At 26.6% G+C, this 17,155-nt stretch overlaps 1 protein-coding gene across 3 annotated transcripts; it reads left to right on the forward strand.

Moving 5' to 3' along the window:
• Window positions 1-269: 269 nt before the first annotated feature.
• LOC111030982 (phospholipase B1, membrane-associated-like) lies at window positions 270-13,287 on the forward strand. Of its 3 annotated transcripts, none has more exons than XM_022310736.1 (11): window positions 270-395; window positions 2,385-2,427; window positions 3,613-4,270; window positions 4,432-4,549; window positions 6,450-6,676; window positions 6,763-6,976; window positions 7,081-7,307; window positions 7,389-7,548; window positions 9,083-9,237; window positions 10,818-10,974; window positions 11,990-13,287. In XM_022310736.1, exons 4-11 carry the CDS (start codon window positions 4,528-4,530, stop codon window positions 12,121-12,123), a joined length of 1,296 nt encoding a protein of 431 aa, XP_022166428.1. In that variant the 5' UTR covers window positions 270-395; window positions 2,385-2,427; window positions 3,613-4,270; window positions 4,432-4,527; the 3' UTR covers window positions 12,124-13,287. The 3 variants fall into 3 exon arrangements, with proteins under 3 accessions (XP_022166428.1, XP_022166427.1, XP_022166429.1); XM_022310735.1 differs by having other exon boundaries at window positions 3,613-4,259; XM_022310737.1 differs by lacking the exons at window positions 270-395; window positions 2,385-2,427; window positions 3,613-4,270 and having other exon boundaries at window positions 4,277-4,549; window positions 6,587-6,676.
• The last annotated feature ends 3,868 nt before the right edge of the window (window positions 13,288-17,155 follow it).

Consider the following 17,155-nt stretch of genomic DNA (forward strand, 5'->3'; position numbering starts at 1 on the left):
TCTTCTACACAATTTTGATGAATTAAAAAATCTGAAAATAATTGCAAATTTCTTTTTAGAATTTAAAAATATGTCATTTAATTATTATTATCTAAAACCATTTAGAAGAATAACTTCAAGCAGCCATCTGATTATGTCCGATCAAATCGAAAAATGTGAAAATATTTTTTCAATTAGTCATAAATTAGACAATGGAATGGTTTTTAATTCTTATCTAGAACTCATGGTAGGTATGTATTTTATTTTATAATCTATGAAAGTAGCTAATATTAATATTATAGCATTTAACATACTCAGTCATAGGTTCATAACAAAAATTATGGTATGTTATGAATATTTATATTAAAATATGAAACTAAATTCTGCATGAAGAACTGAACAGACCATTTAATTTAGTAAGTAACCAAACATTAATTGATTAATTCAATAAACTACTTTGCTCATTAACTATAGAATAGGTACCAATAAATTAAATAATTAACTAGGTGTTACAAGTACAACGATGAAAATTATAATTTTTTTCTTGAAATAACAATATATTACGTGATACGTCATAAGTTTTTAGATTCTGAGTATAGCGAATGAATGTATTGGAATTGTAATGTGTGATTTTTTCTGTCATCAACTTGGGATTTGTAAAAATAATTGGACTTTTTTGTGCTATTTATAAATTATAGCGATAAGAAATTTTTTTAGTTTTGTAAATTATTTTTTAGTAAGAAATTCATAAAAGTTTTTTTTTTCATAGCTAACATTATAAATTTTAATATAGAATTCCTAACAAGTTAGTTATTCTATCTTTATCAAAAAAAAAAGTTCACCGGCAAATTATGCTATTATTATAGCCATGTGATATTTTCGATTTTTATTATTTTTTTTAAAGTCAAGTTAGCTTTTTAAAACTACCTGAGTAGCTTAAAGATCAAACCATTCAAACCTAAATACAATACCAAAAACTTGTACATGTGATCTAGATTCTGAATGGAGATAATACATAACATGTGTTTTCTGGTATCTTAACTCTGAGATTAAAATACAAAAAACCATACCAATTGCTAATTTATATTTTATCAAAACACGGACATTTGATGTAATGGTCTACTAATTGGTCAGTTACAAAAAAAAAAAATAGAATAAATCTTGTTACTGTGTAGTTATTATAACATTAGATTAAATATCGAATGTTTGTTAAGTTAGGTTAGGTTTTCGTGTGAATTCGTTCACCTCGTCCTCTGCTCAACCCAGTATCATATTCCTTTTCCTTTTAAGGTATAATAATTTAACAATTTAATATAGTTTACACATAATTGATTGGCTTAGTATTAAACAAATATTATGTTTTGCAAAATATTATGATTAATATTACATTGAGTAGGTTAATACAAATATTAAAAATTATTTGTTTACATGTTTTGTGAACCTGTGATAAAGTATTAATTAAAAATACATATTAAATTTTGTATTTAAATAATTAAAAGTCTTAAGATATCACTGACTAAACTGGAATAGATTTGGTTAAAGAAGGATATTATTAACATTTTCTCAAAGTTCTTCATTATTTTCTGTATATTTAAGAAAGTAACTTATACATTTTATATAATATAGGTACAATACTTTAACACATTTGCTTAAAAATCTTAAACACATAATCTATGTTATTAAAATATTGTTGCATGCATAATTATTGATTGAATCAGATATAATTATAAGTTTAAAAAATAATAATATTTTACGTTTTTCTAAATAAGATAAATAATATTGTAATGTAGCTGGTAGATATAAAATGTATTCATTCAGCTGCACTTTAATATTATACATAATAATGTTTATAGATAGGTATTCCATAATATATTATTATTATTTAATTATTCACCGTACTATAACTGTTTGGCGAATGCTTCAATCTTGATTATATTATTTATATTCTACACGTGCCTCGTTCACTACAACATAATTTCCAATTCAATTGTTTATTCGACGTAAAATAATAAATTATCAAATAATTTTTCTATTTAATAATTTTACTTCGTGAGGTATGTTTATCTTATTTGTGTGGGCTACGGTATATTAAATGCAATACTAATTCTCGTAAAAATCTTGCATTAAATCAACGATACGTGCACCGGGTATCTATCAAAAAAATTAAATTAAAATACTATTATTAATGCTTAGAGCAGTCACATAACTTTGTGTAAGCAACATCAACTTTAATGGCTATATTATTTTAGTACCTAATGAAATATTTTCAAAATCTGTTGTTTTATAATAGCAGCTATTAAAGTATATACCTACCTAACACCTAAGTACTACCTATTATTTTAACATAATACGTTATTGCACAGACATAATATTATATTAAGTACCTATTGGTTAATTATTTACAGCATATTTACGGTATGATGATCAGAAACCACAACAAATACAGTTGTAAGTACCCTAAAACTATTTATATGGTAATCGTCACAGACATAGCAATATTAGATCGTGTCATTAACCTGTTTGAAAAATAAAACTAAAAGTGTTGCTGGAATTAAATTGCTCACACGTACTAACTTGCGCATACCTACGTCTACGTATGCAGATGCGCGTGCTGGCTTGCTTATCGAGTTACACCCAAGTATATTAATATTGTAAGAGTGTGTTTACTAAAAAATTCCATTTCGGGGGCCAACGTTGGACGAGTGCAATGACTGCTGACCAAAAACATTATTAAAATATGTCGTAACTACGCGCAGTCCGATAATTTTGACTGGACCCGGTGACGACAATATTTATGGGAGTAAAAAAATGAATCTACAGTATGGGTAGTATTATTCGAACATTAACCAATACACCAATAACATTTCAAGTCAAAATTTTGACATTTACCATAAATCATCTATATTTAAACATTATACATGGTAAAAACAAGCGTTCAATTCTAAATATATTATGACTTATCTACATATTTAGCTTACCTATGAGAATTTATAAAAATTCAAAAAAAACTCAAAAAAATTATATTTTTATTTCCATTGGTTATAACTTATAGCTTATAAGTTACATAACTAGTGGCCAAATATAAAAAAATATTGAAAAATAAAACTTTGGGTTTTTAGCATTATTAACACTCTATCTTAAGTAAGCAAAGAATAATACAAAAACTAAAGACCAAACTTACAACAATAAATTATCAATATAATGGAAATAAATCAGATAGTTATGTATCTTTAACTGGCTTTAAACTGAATTAGTTGTTGTTTCATATATGTTTGAGTCCCGATAAAACACCACATCCGATATTCGTTGAAGATAGATAAAAATTTTATCGCTCTCATAATATACATAACGACAGACATTTAGTACGCATTAAAAATACCTAAGACATATTAATGCAAATATTATGAATATAATAATATAATATTATGGTAGGTACATGTGATATTATAATTCTAGATCTAATATTTTAAATTTCCTGATTTACACTAAAATCGCTTACATGTGTTAATACATTATATGCACTAAACATTAATAAAACTAACAGAAAATTAGAAGAAAAAAAATGTTCGAAAATTAGAAAAACATCGGAAAATGAAAGTTCCCCCTTTGAAGCATTTGTAACTACTTTTATAGTTTCGTGAACTCACAAGAACCGATAAGTGGCGTCAAGGTTTCCGTCCTAGACCTCGACACTTGCTGGTGATCGTGGTCCGGAGATGGCTGACAAGATGTACGCCGACGATGTTCATAATAATACCAAAATCTCCGGAACGTTATAACATATTATAAGTGTTATTATACGCCAGTTTAGACGGTTACGTTCACAGTAATGTTATTAAGTACAACATTATTATAATATTAAGTTATGCATGATATTATTTTATTCGGGTTTTAAATAATCAAGTCGATTCGTCTAATCCTACCGACCGTGGTTAGTCACGTTTAGGCGAAATACATAGGTACACACGTCCAGGCAAAGAGGTATAATATATTATTACGCATGTATGCTGTATAATGTTAATGTGTGTCGGTGAACGCCGCCTGCCCACCCGCCAGTTCCGGCGGCACGCCGCGCAAAGGACGCGCGCACAGGTGGTGGCCATCGGAAATAAAGATAAATACTCGTCGTCGCCACTGAGGTCAGACGTGAACGCTACTGCTGCCGTGAACTTGCCACCGCCGTCGTGCCCGCGGCTATTTTAATAGGACGACTACGACGACGAAGAGGGCGGCGACGGAAACAGCAAAATTATAGCAATATAATAGTATTTTATCATTAGGTGGGTAATGGGTATGTATAATATTGTTATTATTATTGTAAGAAACGCGGTTGGCGCTAGACGGAACAAGCGCGTACTTAGATTTAATAGAATGTATAACTATATTTTACCGTTTTCGTACATCATTCAAACACCAGTTTATATATTTACAATATTTTATTGCCGATTGTAGTTAAGTGATAGTCGCTGCAGCAAGTCGATATCGAAGTCGCTGTCGTGGTCCGAAAATACAAAAATCACACGTGCCGTTCAAAACGAAACGAACGCGATGAGACGATTTTTTGAAAAAGGTGAGTGCTTTTATTATTACATATTTATTATTTTTTTACTTTCTCATACGTTTTATTAATAGTGGTTTATTACAAAAAAAAATTCCATGAGCCTTACACGATTTTTACAGTTTTTTTTTATCAACATTCATAATGTGGTATTATTGGCGATCACAATATTATAGCTATATATAGTAGCAACGGTTATCAAAATTTCAAATTAAAAAATGGTATTCACGTGTTTAACGGATATCAGTAATAACTTGCAATGCTATTATAATAGTATCATTTCGTTTTTATCATTATGTATTCTGTCGTTGTAAAAACCGGTGCTTATTTTTATGATTTATTTTAAAGTAATTATTACTTTTACAATCAATGTTTGATTTTAATACAAATATTCAACTATCAGCTGCGAGTTTTTACTATAATTTTTTATATCTATAATAATATCTTTTTTCCACAAGTTTAGTGTAATATATTTGAAATTAATAAAAAAAATATTTAATATAATATATTTGAAAACATTATATTTTTTATGTATATTAAATTTTTATTTTTATTGGTATTGTCCGACATTTACATACGAGTACTTACTTTATTTTAAATTAATTTAGAAGCTCGTGATGAATTTTTAACATTGATAGTAATCAGTAACGAGTGATTGTAAAAAAAAATATCTTAAAACAAGAGGCAACAATTAAAAAAATCATTTCGGAGCTCTATTTTATAAGATAAGTGTACCTCCTCGATAGGCTGTCAGACAACATGTTTATAAAATAATTCACAGTTTTGACGAATTTCTTCAATGTTTTTAAATTGTTTACTAATTTCGCTAAAAAAACAAATATTGTAAAAATACAAATACAAATATTTGGTGAAATTTTTAAGTCTCTACAGTAATAGTTATCAATTTTTGATTTACAAAACAAAAACAAAATTTTAAATTCAAACCTTAGGTAGGTATAACAATAAAAATTGTACAGAATTTTAATTACAAAATAAGTATTGAATCTTGGATATTTTGACGAGTTTCCTCAACATTTTGAATTCAAACAGTTTTTAACCCTGTAATAATTTACAATTTAATTTTTTTTGTCACACGTTATTCTATAGTTTGTTACGAGCATCATATTTTTTTTTAATGAACCTTTAAAGAAACCAAACACAGTATGTACAAAGTTACCAATATGTTTGGATTTACGGTAGTTTCAATTGAATAGACACGTATTACGAACAATTTAACATAAAATAATAATAAAGTGGCTTTAATATTATATCACAATGACTTCAATTAATTGTGACTTGTGAATATGTATGTATTTTCGATATTTTTCAATTGATATACCAAAAACTTGTGAAGAACAAATGAACCATGTTACAAATTGTCAAGATATCTTAATCTCAAACAAAAATTGTACTAAACATACGTAACTAAGTTGAATAAAATCTAAAAAATGCCAAACAATTTTCTATTAATAGCTCAGATGATCTAAAATATATATTTTTATTTTATCATACCCATCTTGAAAATGTCAAGTTTACGGTTATTCATTTTTAAGTTACAACAAGAAACAAAATTATTTACTTGGAGACTGATTTTTCGTAAAAATGCCAGCTTTTTCTTTAATTTTGTTTTCATTTTGTAAAATACTAGGGAGTTTCTAATTTTTAACACTCGGCTCAGAATCTAAAAAAATATTCTGAAATTATTTATTGAAAACTGTTTAAAATTGTAATAAAATTATTTTTCTTTGAACTTGTTTGTATATGTAAATGTTTAAAGTATGAACACTGTATAAACACTGTATAAGAGTCAACTAAGAAAACATATTGAGGATTTAAATAATTAATTTTTAAAAAAAAAACAGCTGATTTATTCTATGAAAATTAAGTTTTAAATAATTTACTTTACAATCAGATATAATAGCAATTAGCGTGTGCTTTTTGTGGTGTTGTACCGTCACATTAACATGGAGACCAAACTTTCAATCAACGAAATGGATGCATCAGATATCTAATGATAATTTAACGGATATACCAAAATCTGTTATACAGCTTCAAGACAAATATTTGTATCCTGCAAGGCTTTTTTTGCAAAACATGTTCAGCTCACAGCATCATATAGACAAATCTCGGATGCTACAGGTTCGGATAAAGTTAATTTCATTCGGGATACGAACACATCACCCATGGTGTATTCAGGCTTAACTTAACCTTGTTTTGTTTTTCAGAAAACTCAAAAGAGAGTACTGAAGTCATCCAAGTTTTTTTGTAACACCAATGGAACTAGATCTGAAACAAGGCCAACGTCTGTACATGAACTAAGACCAGGTGACTTAGATGTAATCGGCAGTGTTGGAGATTCTTTGACAGTCGGGACGGGAAGCTTTTCGTATTTTTTACCACAATTAGTCGTCGATCATCGTGGGTCATCATGGACAGCTGGTATTATTTTTAATTAAGTTTATAGAGACATAATATATGGGACAATTAAATATGGATTTATCTTGCAAAATTATTTAACTTCTTTTTATAATTATTATTATTAGGTGGAAAAGGTACATGGAGAGAATTTTTAACTTTACCAAATATTTTGAAAGTCTTTAATCCTAAATTGATTGGCTATGCGTATGACGATGCATTGGCTGAACAGCGTTTTTCTCAATTTAACGTAGCTGAAGTCGGTGCTCTCAGTAGAGACTTACCATTTATGACAAGAGAACTGGTGAAAAGAATCAAAATGGATAAGAGGGTTAATATAACAGAAGACTGGAAGGTAAGACTGAAATATATATTTTTTTTTTTCATGATTTAATACGAAAAATAATAACATAATAACAGAGATTTCTTTCAACAGTTAGTTACAATGATGATGAGTTCGAATACATTTTGCTTAGAACTGTGTTACGAAGATTATACTACGTATGCTGAAAAACATAGACAAGAAGTTTTAGAGGCATTACTATATATAAAAAAACATTTGCCACGAACTATAGTCAACTTCATTCTAAGTCCAAGTAAATTAAATTGAATATTAAAGAAAAAAAAATTATTAAAACAAATCACATAGATACAAAAAAGTACTAACCATTCATAGAAGATTTTCTATAAAATATAAATATGGGTATAAAAAAATATTTTATTGAAATGTTGTACATTCATTTTATCAAAAACAGTGTTAACTTTTATATCACATTACAATATTAACTAATTATTTAAATAACCATCAAACTAACAACAAAAATAATGTCTCAAATTACCAATATTTCTATCGTGGTTGTAAAAAATATTAAAATGGGTAAAGATTTTATTGATTTCGTAATAGATTAATTTTAATTATAATTATAATATTTCATGAAATGGACCTAAAATAAATTTTAAAATGTTTAAGTAATGTACAGAGTTTCTGGATAGATAGATTAGACCTATGAGGTTAGAATGGATGACATTTTAAAGATGACAAATTTCCATAAAGAATTGTACAAGTATTTTTTAAAAATATTTTAGCCTCCGGGTATATCATTAGATTAATCTTAATTGAAAAACCATACACTAAACTTTAGTGACTAAAAGATAAATTATTATAATTTCAATTTTCAACTTTCTCGTTTCTACTATAGCTATGCACTCTAGTGGTGGAAAATAAAAACTGATGTATAAAATATATACACCTACCATGCGCATACAGTAATTCTTAACAAATAATAACACTTAAAAATATATAGTAATATATATTATGTTTAGTATCATATTATTACGTAGGTGACTGGTGGATTACTATATTTTATTTAAACTTTTGAGATTTTGAATCGAAAATCCATCAAACATTAACAAACACTTTGTGTTAACGAGTGGGTAACACAATATGAGTTGACATTTGAAATTCTGTATGAAAGTATTTAGACCAAAATACCCGGGAAATGATTAAGCCGAATTTAAATCATGCAATTATCAGAACGATCAATATCGTAAACCTGTGATTTCCATAAAATTAAACGTACCTATGTAATTATTATTTTATAGCCTTGATATAAATTGTTTTTTAAATATATTTATTAATATACGTCTTTTTGTATGTTATTCTAATTTCTAACTAGTACGATTCTAATGCCGGAAAAATGTATTCACTTAATGGTTTTATAAAATTTAATGGACCAATCATGGGCCAATAAATCATATTTAAAGGACCATTAGAGCTCAATATTGATTCGTTTAAATATTAAGTGATTATTCATGCAACCTGGCATAAGTATATCTAATGACAATAAGTTATAATAAATGTATAATTCTTCAAATCGATAACAGATATCTATCGACAATCGACCGTGGTTGATAACTTGATTATCGATGCCAAAATATATTCACATAATAAGGCGCAAATAATTTTACTACCAAACAAATATTTTATAACTACGAACTGTAAGAATTTAAGTTTTAAATAAGGATGAATGGGTATTTTATAACTCTAGTATAACTGTATCATTATTCCTCAATAAAGAAATAATGTTATATGAAAAAAGTATTAATTTAAATATTGTTTGTGTTATATAGATTTAGAAATTTTACTTAGTTTTACAAATCTGCCATGGATTTGCTTTTTCACTCATATCCTAGAGTGCCCATGTTTGTATTCGACACAACACCAAGATAAATTGTCAGATTATATAAAAGTGATGAAACAGTTTCAAGAAGTTGAGAAAGAAATAGTAAGTTTATTTTTATATAGTAACGTGTATGAATCCTAAATGTGTTAAATAAATAGCTGAAAAATATAGAAAATGTCTTAGTTTTTTTAGTCTTTATTTAATTTAAAAAAATGAATACATAATATCACAATTAAAACTAAATTGATCTTATTCTTCGCCTTTTGGCTAAACCGATCTTTTTAATTTTAAAACACTCTTTATTTAGTTTGTTATAGGTATAAAAACCAGTAGGTAGGTACTAAGTATAGACAAAATTCAACTTCCAAATTACATTTTTAAGGTTAAGTTAACAGTCTACAATAGAAGTCTGCAATCTGCAGAATAATATTTTTGCTTCAAAATTAAATATTAATACATGTGTTTTTATAATTTTGAAGTTACAGAAATGTTGGTATAATTTTTTTAATATATCGCATCATTAAAAAACCGTTTATTTCAATTTAAAGTATGTGCAGTTGTATAACTGAGGGTGTGCCAAATATTTTTATATTTTTTCAACCCCCTTTCTTTGTTTTCCATTTCAAACATTGCACGTCTAGACTGAACCTAGGTAACATAAGACAGTATTGTGCATAATTAGAGACAGAAACAGTGAAATAGGTGATGACTCACTGAATCATTAAAAAATAATCATATTATAATTTATAACTGACTAATACGTTTTACATATACATCCGTATTAATTTTGTTGTAGTATTAACCCCTTTAGACACTAAGGTATCTTTTGTATTACCTAGCTAGTAGATAGTTGTTTTTTTAAATATTGTTTTTCTCTATTCTACCTACCCGCGTAATCCGTCTTCAATTTTGAAAAGTAATAGAGATACTCTTGTATCTCGATCTCATAACAAAATGGTTGATGGTGGAAAGCGGACTGGTGTTCGAAGTTTGTTAATGATTGCACGGTGTATTGAGACATGTCTCTATAGTAGCCTTAGTATTTATTAGCTTTGTAAAATAGGTGTCTTATTATATATTTTTCAAAAATCAATAATCAAACAAATATTTGGAACAAGCCGTTAAACTTTGAATAAAAAGTTTCACCACCCCAACAAGTGTTCCAAATACTTTATCATAATAATATAATAATACTAAGTTTTTGGATCACTATTTGTTTTTAAAATCGTAACGGTTACAGAGCCTCGAGATTAACTGAACGAGAGAATACATTAGTATAGTTCGCATAGTAGTCGTTATTACTAAAAAGATAACTATAGTAGTATAGATGTGATTGATTTTAAATACATCTTAAAAATATAAATATAATCGGTCTGAGTTTGGAAATATTGAAAAAAACCCGGGGCTGAAATTAGGATTGGACCGTTTTTGTAGTTTTCTTTAAAACTCGACTAGCAAAACAAAATATGAGGGTTTTAGTATCTCTTTTTCTATTGAAATTGATCTTGAGAGTACATTGTCATTGGCTGGAAAAAAAGATAAACATTCTAGTAAAACATGATTCTTTTAGCAATATTTTCCTATATTATTTGACGACATTTATTTAACAATTACATCCTTTCTCAATTATTATATTCGCCTTCATATATATAAGCTAATTGTATGAATACACTAATTTTTAGATGGAAAATGAAGAACTGAAGAATAAAGAAGATTTTGCAGTTGTTCTCCAAACATTTCCAGAACATCTGAAATTCCCATTAAATCGGTTTAATACTACAGATACAACGTATTTGGCGAGTGATTGTTTTCATTTCAGTCAAAAAGGTTATGCCAGAGGTAAGAATAATTTTAAAATGTTGATTGGATGTTGAAAAAAATATTCAAAATTATTCAAAAATATTTTAAAATTTATGATTAAATATTGAATTATTTTTTTATAGTACAAGCTAGGTATTGATTAAAACATAAAAAATACACAGTTCAAAATATTATAAGCAGTTATTCAATATCTCAGATACTGAGAGGCGTTGGGTTAATTTTACAATAATATCTTGTATTGGTGTGTTTAGAGACAATTTTTATAGCAGAAAACAATGATTTAACTTGCAATGAGGTGAAAGTGGTCTGTAATAATCAAATTTTATCTGGTTTGTATTTTGGGTGTCAAAACATTTCTGATTCTTTTCAAAATTATCGAAAAAACCTAACGAAAAATTACGAAATAGTTACTTCAATAGTTTTTTTTTGTTATACATTTTTAAATTTTGAATGAACATTTAAAATAGTCTATTTAAGTACTTTTTAAATCATATTTTTTCTAAGTCTTGATAAAAATTGTAAATAGACAAAAAAAGTAAAGAGTAAGGACCAATCAAACGCAAAATTCTAAAATAATCAAGGTCAATTCTTAATACTATTATTACATACACTATAGTTTGAAACGTGACTACGGCCGAATTCTACTTCTACCGGTATTCATGTAACTAACTCTTGCACAAAAAAAAAAAAAAAACAATTTAAAAATTGAATTTACATGGACAATTTCAGTGTTGAACATATTCAATGGAAAAAAAATATCATATTACAATTTTCTTACGTATTACACTTATAAAATAAATTAAACATGTATTTTATATTTAAACATCTTGAAACCTTGTTTAATGGCCATACAATTTCAAAGAAGGAGTTTTATGAGTTACCTATAATAGTTACAAACAATTAAAATTAACTAAATAGTTAAATACATACATATTTGTTTTGTTGTAAAATTTGCCGTCAAATCCTGATCTAAGAATGTCAAAATGAAACAACACCAATGTACCTATTATATTTTAACATGATTATATTTCAGCTGCAAATGCTTTATGGAACAACATGATGGAACCAGTTGGCCGTAAATCGACAGACTGGTCTAAAGAATTCGATCGATTTATTTGTCCATCAACAGAGTCCCCATACATTAGTACGTGGAAAAACAGCATATGATTGTGATTGCAGGTTCTAACTTCTAAGTACGTTTTTTACACTTGAATATCTTTGATATGTTTTACAGTAGCTATTTGTTTATTCTCACCAATATATTATGTATATAATATGTGTATGATAGTGCTTATACGTTATAGTATTAGTTCACATTGTCTCATTTCGTTACCTATTATTTCTATTGATTTTGATCATATTGATAATATTCTAAATCTCATAGTTATGTATATAGTTTATCGATATAAACAATTAACTTTATATCGTTTTAATTGTATTTTATCTTGTATAATATCCAAAGTAGGTACTCTTAACAATATTCTTATTAAGTAAATTTTTTTTATTATTTGAAATTACGAGCATTCATATTTTTAATTTTACGTGAATAGATAATATCATGCAGTTATATTTTAATAACTGAACAATTTTATGGAGATCCGTAAAACTATTTATCGTTTAAATCGTATTACACAGTACCTACATATAATAGTTAATCTATGTTAACATAGGTGCTAGTACTTGCTAAAAGCCTAAAAGTCTTTACGACTTACCGCGTAGTATAAAATACTGTTAAAAGTTTATGGCCATCATAATAAATTGTAGTTGTCACTATATACGCTTTCAATTTTTTTAGTTTTTAATACAACGTATTGTAGAGAAAAAAATATAAATTAATAATTAATGAACATATATTATAGGTACCTATTTAAAAATATATTTTGTTTTATTATTTATATGCATTATGCATTGACTGATGCTACAGTTAAAACAACAGTATGTTTAAAATTTACTAAATATATGTAGGTAGATACATATAGGTATCAAATTTAGATTCTCGACAATTTTAAAAATTATTCATGTTAGGTTTTTGTCTATTTAAGATTAAGTTTTTAGTTCTCAATGTTTACCTAATTTTTATTTTAATATTGTATAAATCATTAATCAAAAGTTATTAATTATTTAAGAAATACTATAAGTTAGATTTAGTCATTTCAACTAAATTAATTTAAGGTTATTAATAGTTACAACCGATTCTAGTATTTTTTTTTATCAAGTAATTTGTATTGTACATAGTATTTTTATAATGTATTAGTTTTTAAAATATTTTTTCCTGTCATTTCGTAAAAGAAATTGTATCTAAAAATAAATGTATTAATTGAACCGATGTAATAATATTTTTAAATTTTTAAATTTTTTTTTAATTGAGCCCGAAAACTATGGCCATTAGCTGTTTGTAGAAAGGAACGGTTTGATTGGAACACGTATGTATGTTTGACAAGGATTTTGTTGCTAAAAATCCCGGGTGGTCACCCATCTAGGAGCTAACAATAATGACTGCCGGTACTAACGCTCATAGTGTTTCAGCAAATTGACCGCTCCTCACCAAGCCACATAATAATATTTATTGAACTAGTAAAATGAAGTTAGAACATTTTATGGATTGTAGTATACGAATAATATTGTAATAGTGTTTGACAATTTGAATGCCTAATAATATAACTTTGATGTAGGTACTTATGTAGTTATGCCTTATACCTACATTTAAATATTTGATCATAACTATAGTCTATATTAAGTAGTGCTGGGCACCGAATCCGGATTGAAACTACTGATACAATCCATTTATCCGTATTAATATTATCAATCCGGATTACATTTACCAATCCGGATTTATGTTATTAATTCTAAAAATTAAACTCAAACAAGAAACCCAAAAATTCAAGTATTCTAGTTCTTATCACATCGTATATGCTTACTATACTCCATAGTGCAGTACGACTGCTGTCTTCAGTTTTCACTGTTTTCAGTTCGTTAAAATATTTTATTTTCTGGCTTACCAGGTTTACGGATTCAATCAGTTTATCCGGATTGACGGATTAGATCGGTGAATCCGGATAAACCGCATTTCGGATTCAATCCTTCATAAAAAATTCAATCTGGATGACGGATTGATGAAAAATTTGCCCAGCACTAATATTAAGTGTGAACTTTTAAGTATTCAAACTTAATGATTACCACCTAATGAGTTTGTACTAGAAAAGTTATTACATAATATAATATGTTATTACTTATAAGTTCTAAAAACAAGAGAGCATTATAAATTTATACTACATGTATATAGCATACACAATAAGTGAATACATAGGACTCAACTAAACATACTGTACATATAAACACCTATACAATATATATACACAAATAATGTATATATAAATATTATAGACTGATACAATTCGCTTGCAACTATTGCATCTCATAAAAAGGAATTTAACTACCTAATAACCAGATACCATTTAAATAGGACAAATAAAAGTGATAAAATAATCAATTTTCAAGAAAACTTAAATGCTGCTTGTAAAATAATTAACATCAATTAATTTCGTAACAATTTATCAGTTATCACGGCAATGGATAACACACATCAAATGTACCTAATATTATACCATGTTCTACAACATAGTAGCTAATATTTTCAAAAACCTTTCTAGTTAAAATTAATTTGAGTCTTTTTCTAAAACGAACATTACAAGACATTTTGAAATTATTTAGGTGCTACACCTAATTTCACTAACTAAAAAGAAAAATTACAATAGATATTTAGATGAATAAATAGTATGTACCTATTGTACCTATAGCGATGTAACTGGATATTGTTACAATAAAAAACTCGTAGATGGCAAAATTAAATCCAGTATTGCAATAAAAATAAAAATAATTTATTTTATTTTTATATAGGTAATAAATGATAAATAATGGTAATAGATAATCAAAAAAGTTTCTTATTTTACAATAATTAACTCGTTCATAATGATATAATTTTAAACCAAAAAAACTGGAATTTATTTTATTTTATGTCTGCCAGGCGCTAGAGTATGATTATTGTGTTATTTACAATTTACTAATGTATAAAAATTGTTGAATTTAATAAAATATACCATGTACTAGTAAGTTATAACTAGTATACAATATACATAGATATTTAAAATGTTTAAAACATTATACATTTTGAAAAATAATAAAATTGTTGTTATAATTTATAGTATTTATGTGAATATTTAAGTATTATTATTTGAAAAATCAACAAAATTTTGTTCAAGTTGATAAGAAAATAACAATTGCTTTAAACAATTTTAGTTTTAACTTGTACTTGCAAGCAACGATATTAACAGCAAATTAAAAAAATAGCAACAAATTTGAAAAAATAAAAAAAATAAACAGTTTTAATCACAATTATTAGTATAAGCTCTATATAGCATGGGCTATAGAAGAGTGTTCAAAGTCAAAATCTACATCTACTTAATTACTTATATAATATAAATAATAACAAAATTGAAATATAATGGTGAATAATTTAGATTTAGAATAAATACTCTATTAAAATTATTCACCATCACAACATAGTATTAACAAGTTTTGTATTAACTAAAATATTCACACGGTTCAAATAAAATGGACATACAAATTATATTTATAACAGAAGGTTATATATTATATAACCTCATAATATATTCTTTAATTAGTATGCATTAACTAGATAAGTACAGTTTTGTAGGTGGGTAATTATTTGCAAAAGTAGTTATCAATATTAATAACATTTTAGATCCTGAGTGGAGCAATTGATTTTACAAATATGATGTATGTTTTTATTTTTATTATTTTTTTTTTTTTTTGTGTGTCAGTCATCACGGTTTGGGGCATTAAAGGTGCTTCGATTTTCTTCAACAGCAACTTTTCTTGTAGGAAAGTGAATCTAGTTGGTGCATTCAGGACTTCAAAATTTAAAATTTCCAATAGTTTTAAAAAGCGACAGGAAACAAACAAAAAATTAAGGAAAAACGTTAATTTTTACCCAAAACCAGTTTAAGACCAAATCTATTTTGGTTTTTGATGTAACCTAACTCAAATGACCGCAGATACATACAATTTTCACTGAATATGTTTGTATTAGAATTTTCTAAATTTTCAAAATATTTTGACTAATGTTGAGCTATAAATAGGCAAATGAAATTTTCGATGATAATTAGTTTTTTTCAATTAACGTCGATAAAATGTTTTATTTAATTTAAAACGAGGTTTCACGTAAGTAGTAAATACTGTAACCAAAAAATCTAAAAATAAACGTAAACAAAGTTTTTTTTATAGTTATTTTAAGTTCAAATTTAGACGAAATTACATATTAACACAATAATGAATAACGATTCTTAGGCGCTTTGTTGTAATTTGGTTCACAAAAAAAACCGATTTTACATAACTATATATAATAATTTTACAGCGTCATTGATAATTTAAGAATGATATTATGAAAAATACTAATTCAACTCATCGGCTATCAAATTAATACAATACACAAAGTAATAACAATAAAAATATCCTAGACTGACATATACCATCTCCGCTGAGAATCGTTTTTCGTATACAATGATATTATATCATTGAATTCAAACTTAATACCATCCATTACATCGCCCTTCTAGACACCTAATGTACAACAGAACGACATCCAAATACTCGCTTTTTTAATATAAAAACTACATAGAAATTATACTGCCATTATAATAAGTATCTCTGTGATAATATTTTTTTCTGTACGACATGATTACAAAAAAAAGTATTTTATATTAAATTTGTTATATTATTATTGAGTATAGGTAACCTAACCTACTGATTGAGATTTGAATTAAGAAAAAATTAGTTATCATTCCCACTTAATATATTGTTTTGATGATTAGTAAATAGATTATGTGAACTCGATGCATTTAGTACTGATTTTCAATCACAGAGAACGATGAGTAACTACCTAAATTTATCTGTATTTGTTTTATTGTTTTAGCCTTCTATCAGCAAACGTGGTCTACCACTTATCTGCAGCCGTTATTAGTACAAGTGTTTTACAGGGAAAACACAAGCTTTACAAATATTAGTGTCTTGACTACCTTGATTCATATAGAACATGTGGTTTATTTCATGTCATTTATTTCATAATTGTTTAACTTATGACTTTCGACAATAATACTTTGTAATGCACTTCTTGTTTGTG

Source organism: Myzus persicae, unplaced genomic scaffold (assembly GCF_001856785.1).
Source record: "Myzus persicae strain clone G006 unplaced genomic scaffold, MPER_G0061.0, whole genome shotgun sequence".
Classification (NCBI taxonomy): domain Eukaryota; kingdom Metazoa; phylum Arthropoda; class Insecta; order Hemiptera; family Aphididae; genus Myzus; species Myzus persicae.

Excerpts from the sequence above, each read along its gene's own strand:
- LOC111030982 (XM_022310736.1), top strand. The coding sequence starts at position 4,528 with ATGAGACGATTTTTTGAAAAAG. Across the intron at positions 6,977-7,080 it reads TGGGTCATCATGGACAGCTG|GTGGAAAAGGTACATGGAGA; the intron begins GTATTATTTTTA and ends TATTATTATTAG. Across the intron at positions 7,308-7,388 it reads ATATAACAGAAGACTGGAAG|TTAGTTACAATGATGATGAG; the intron begins GTAAGACTGAAA and ends TTCTTTCAACAG.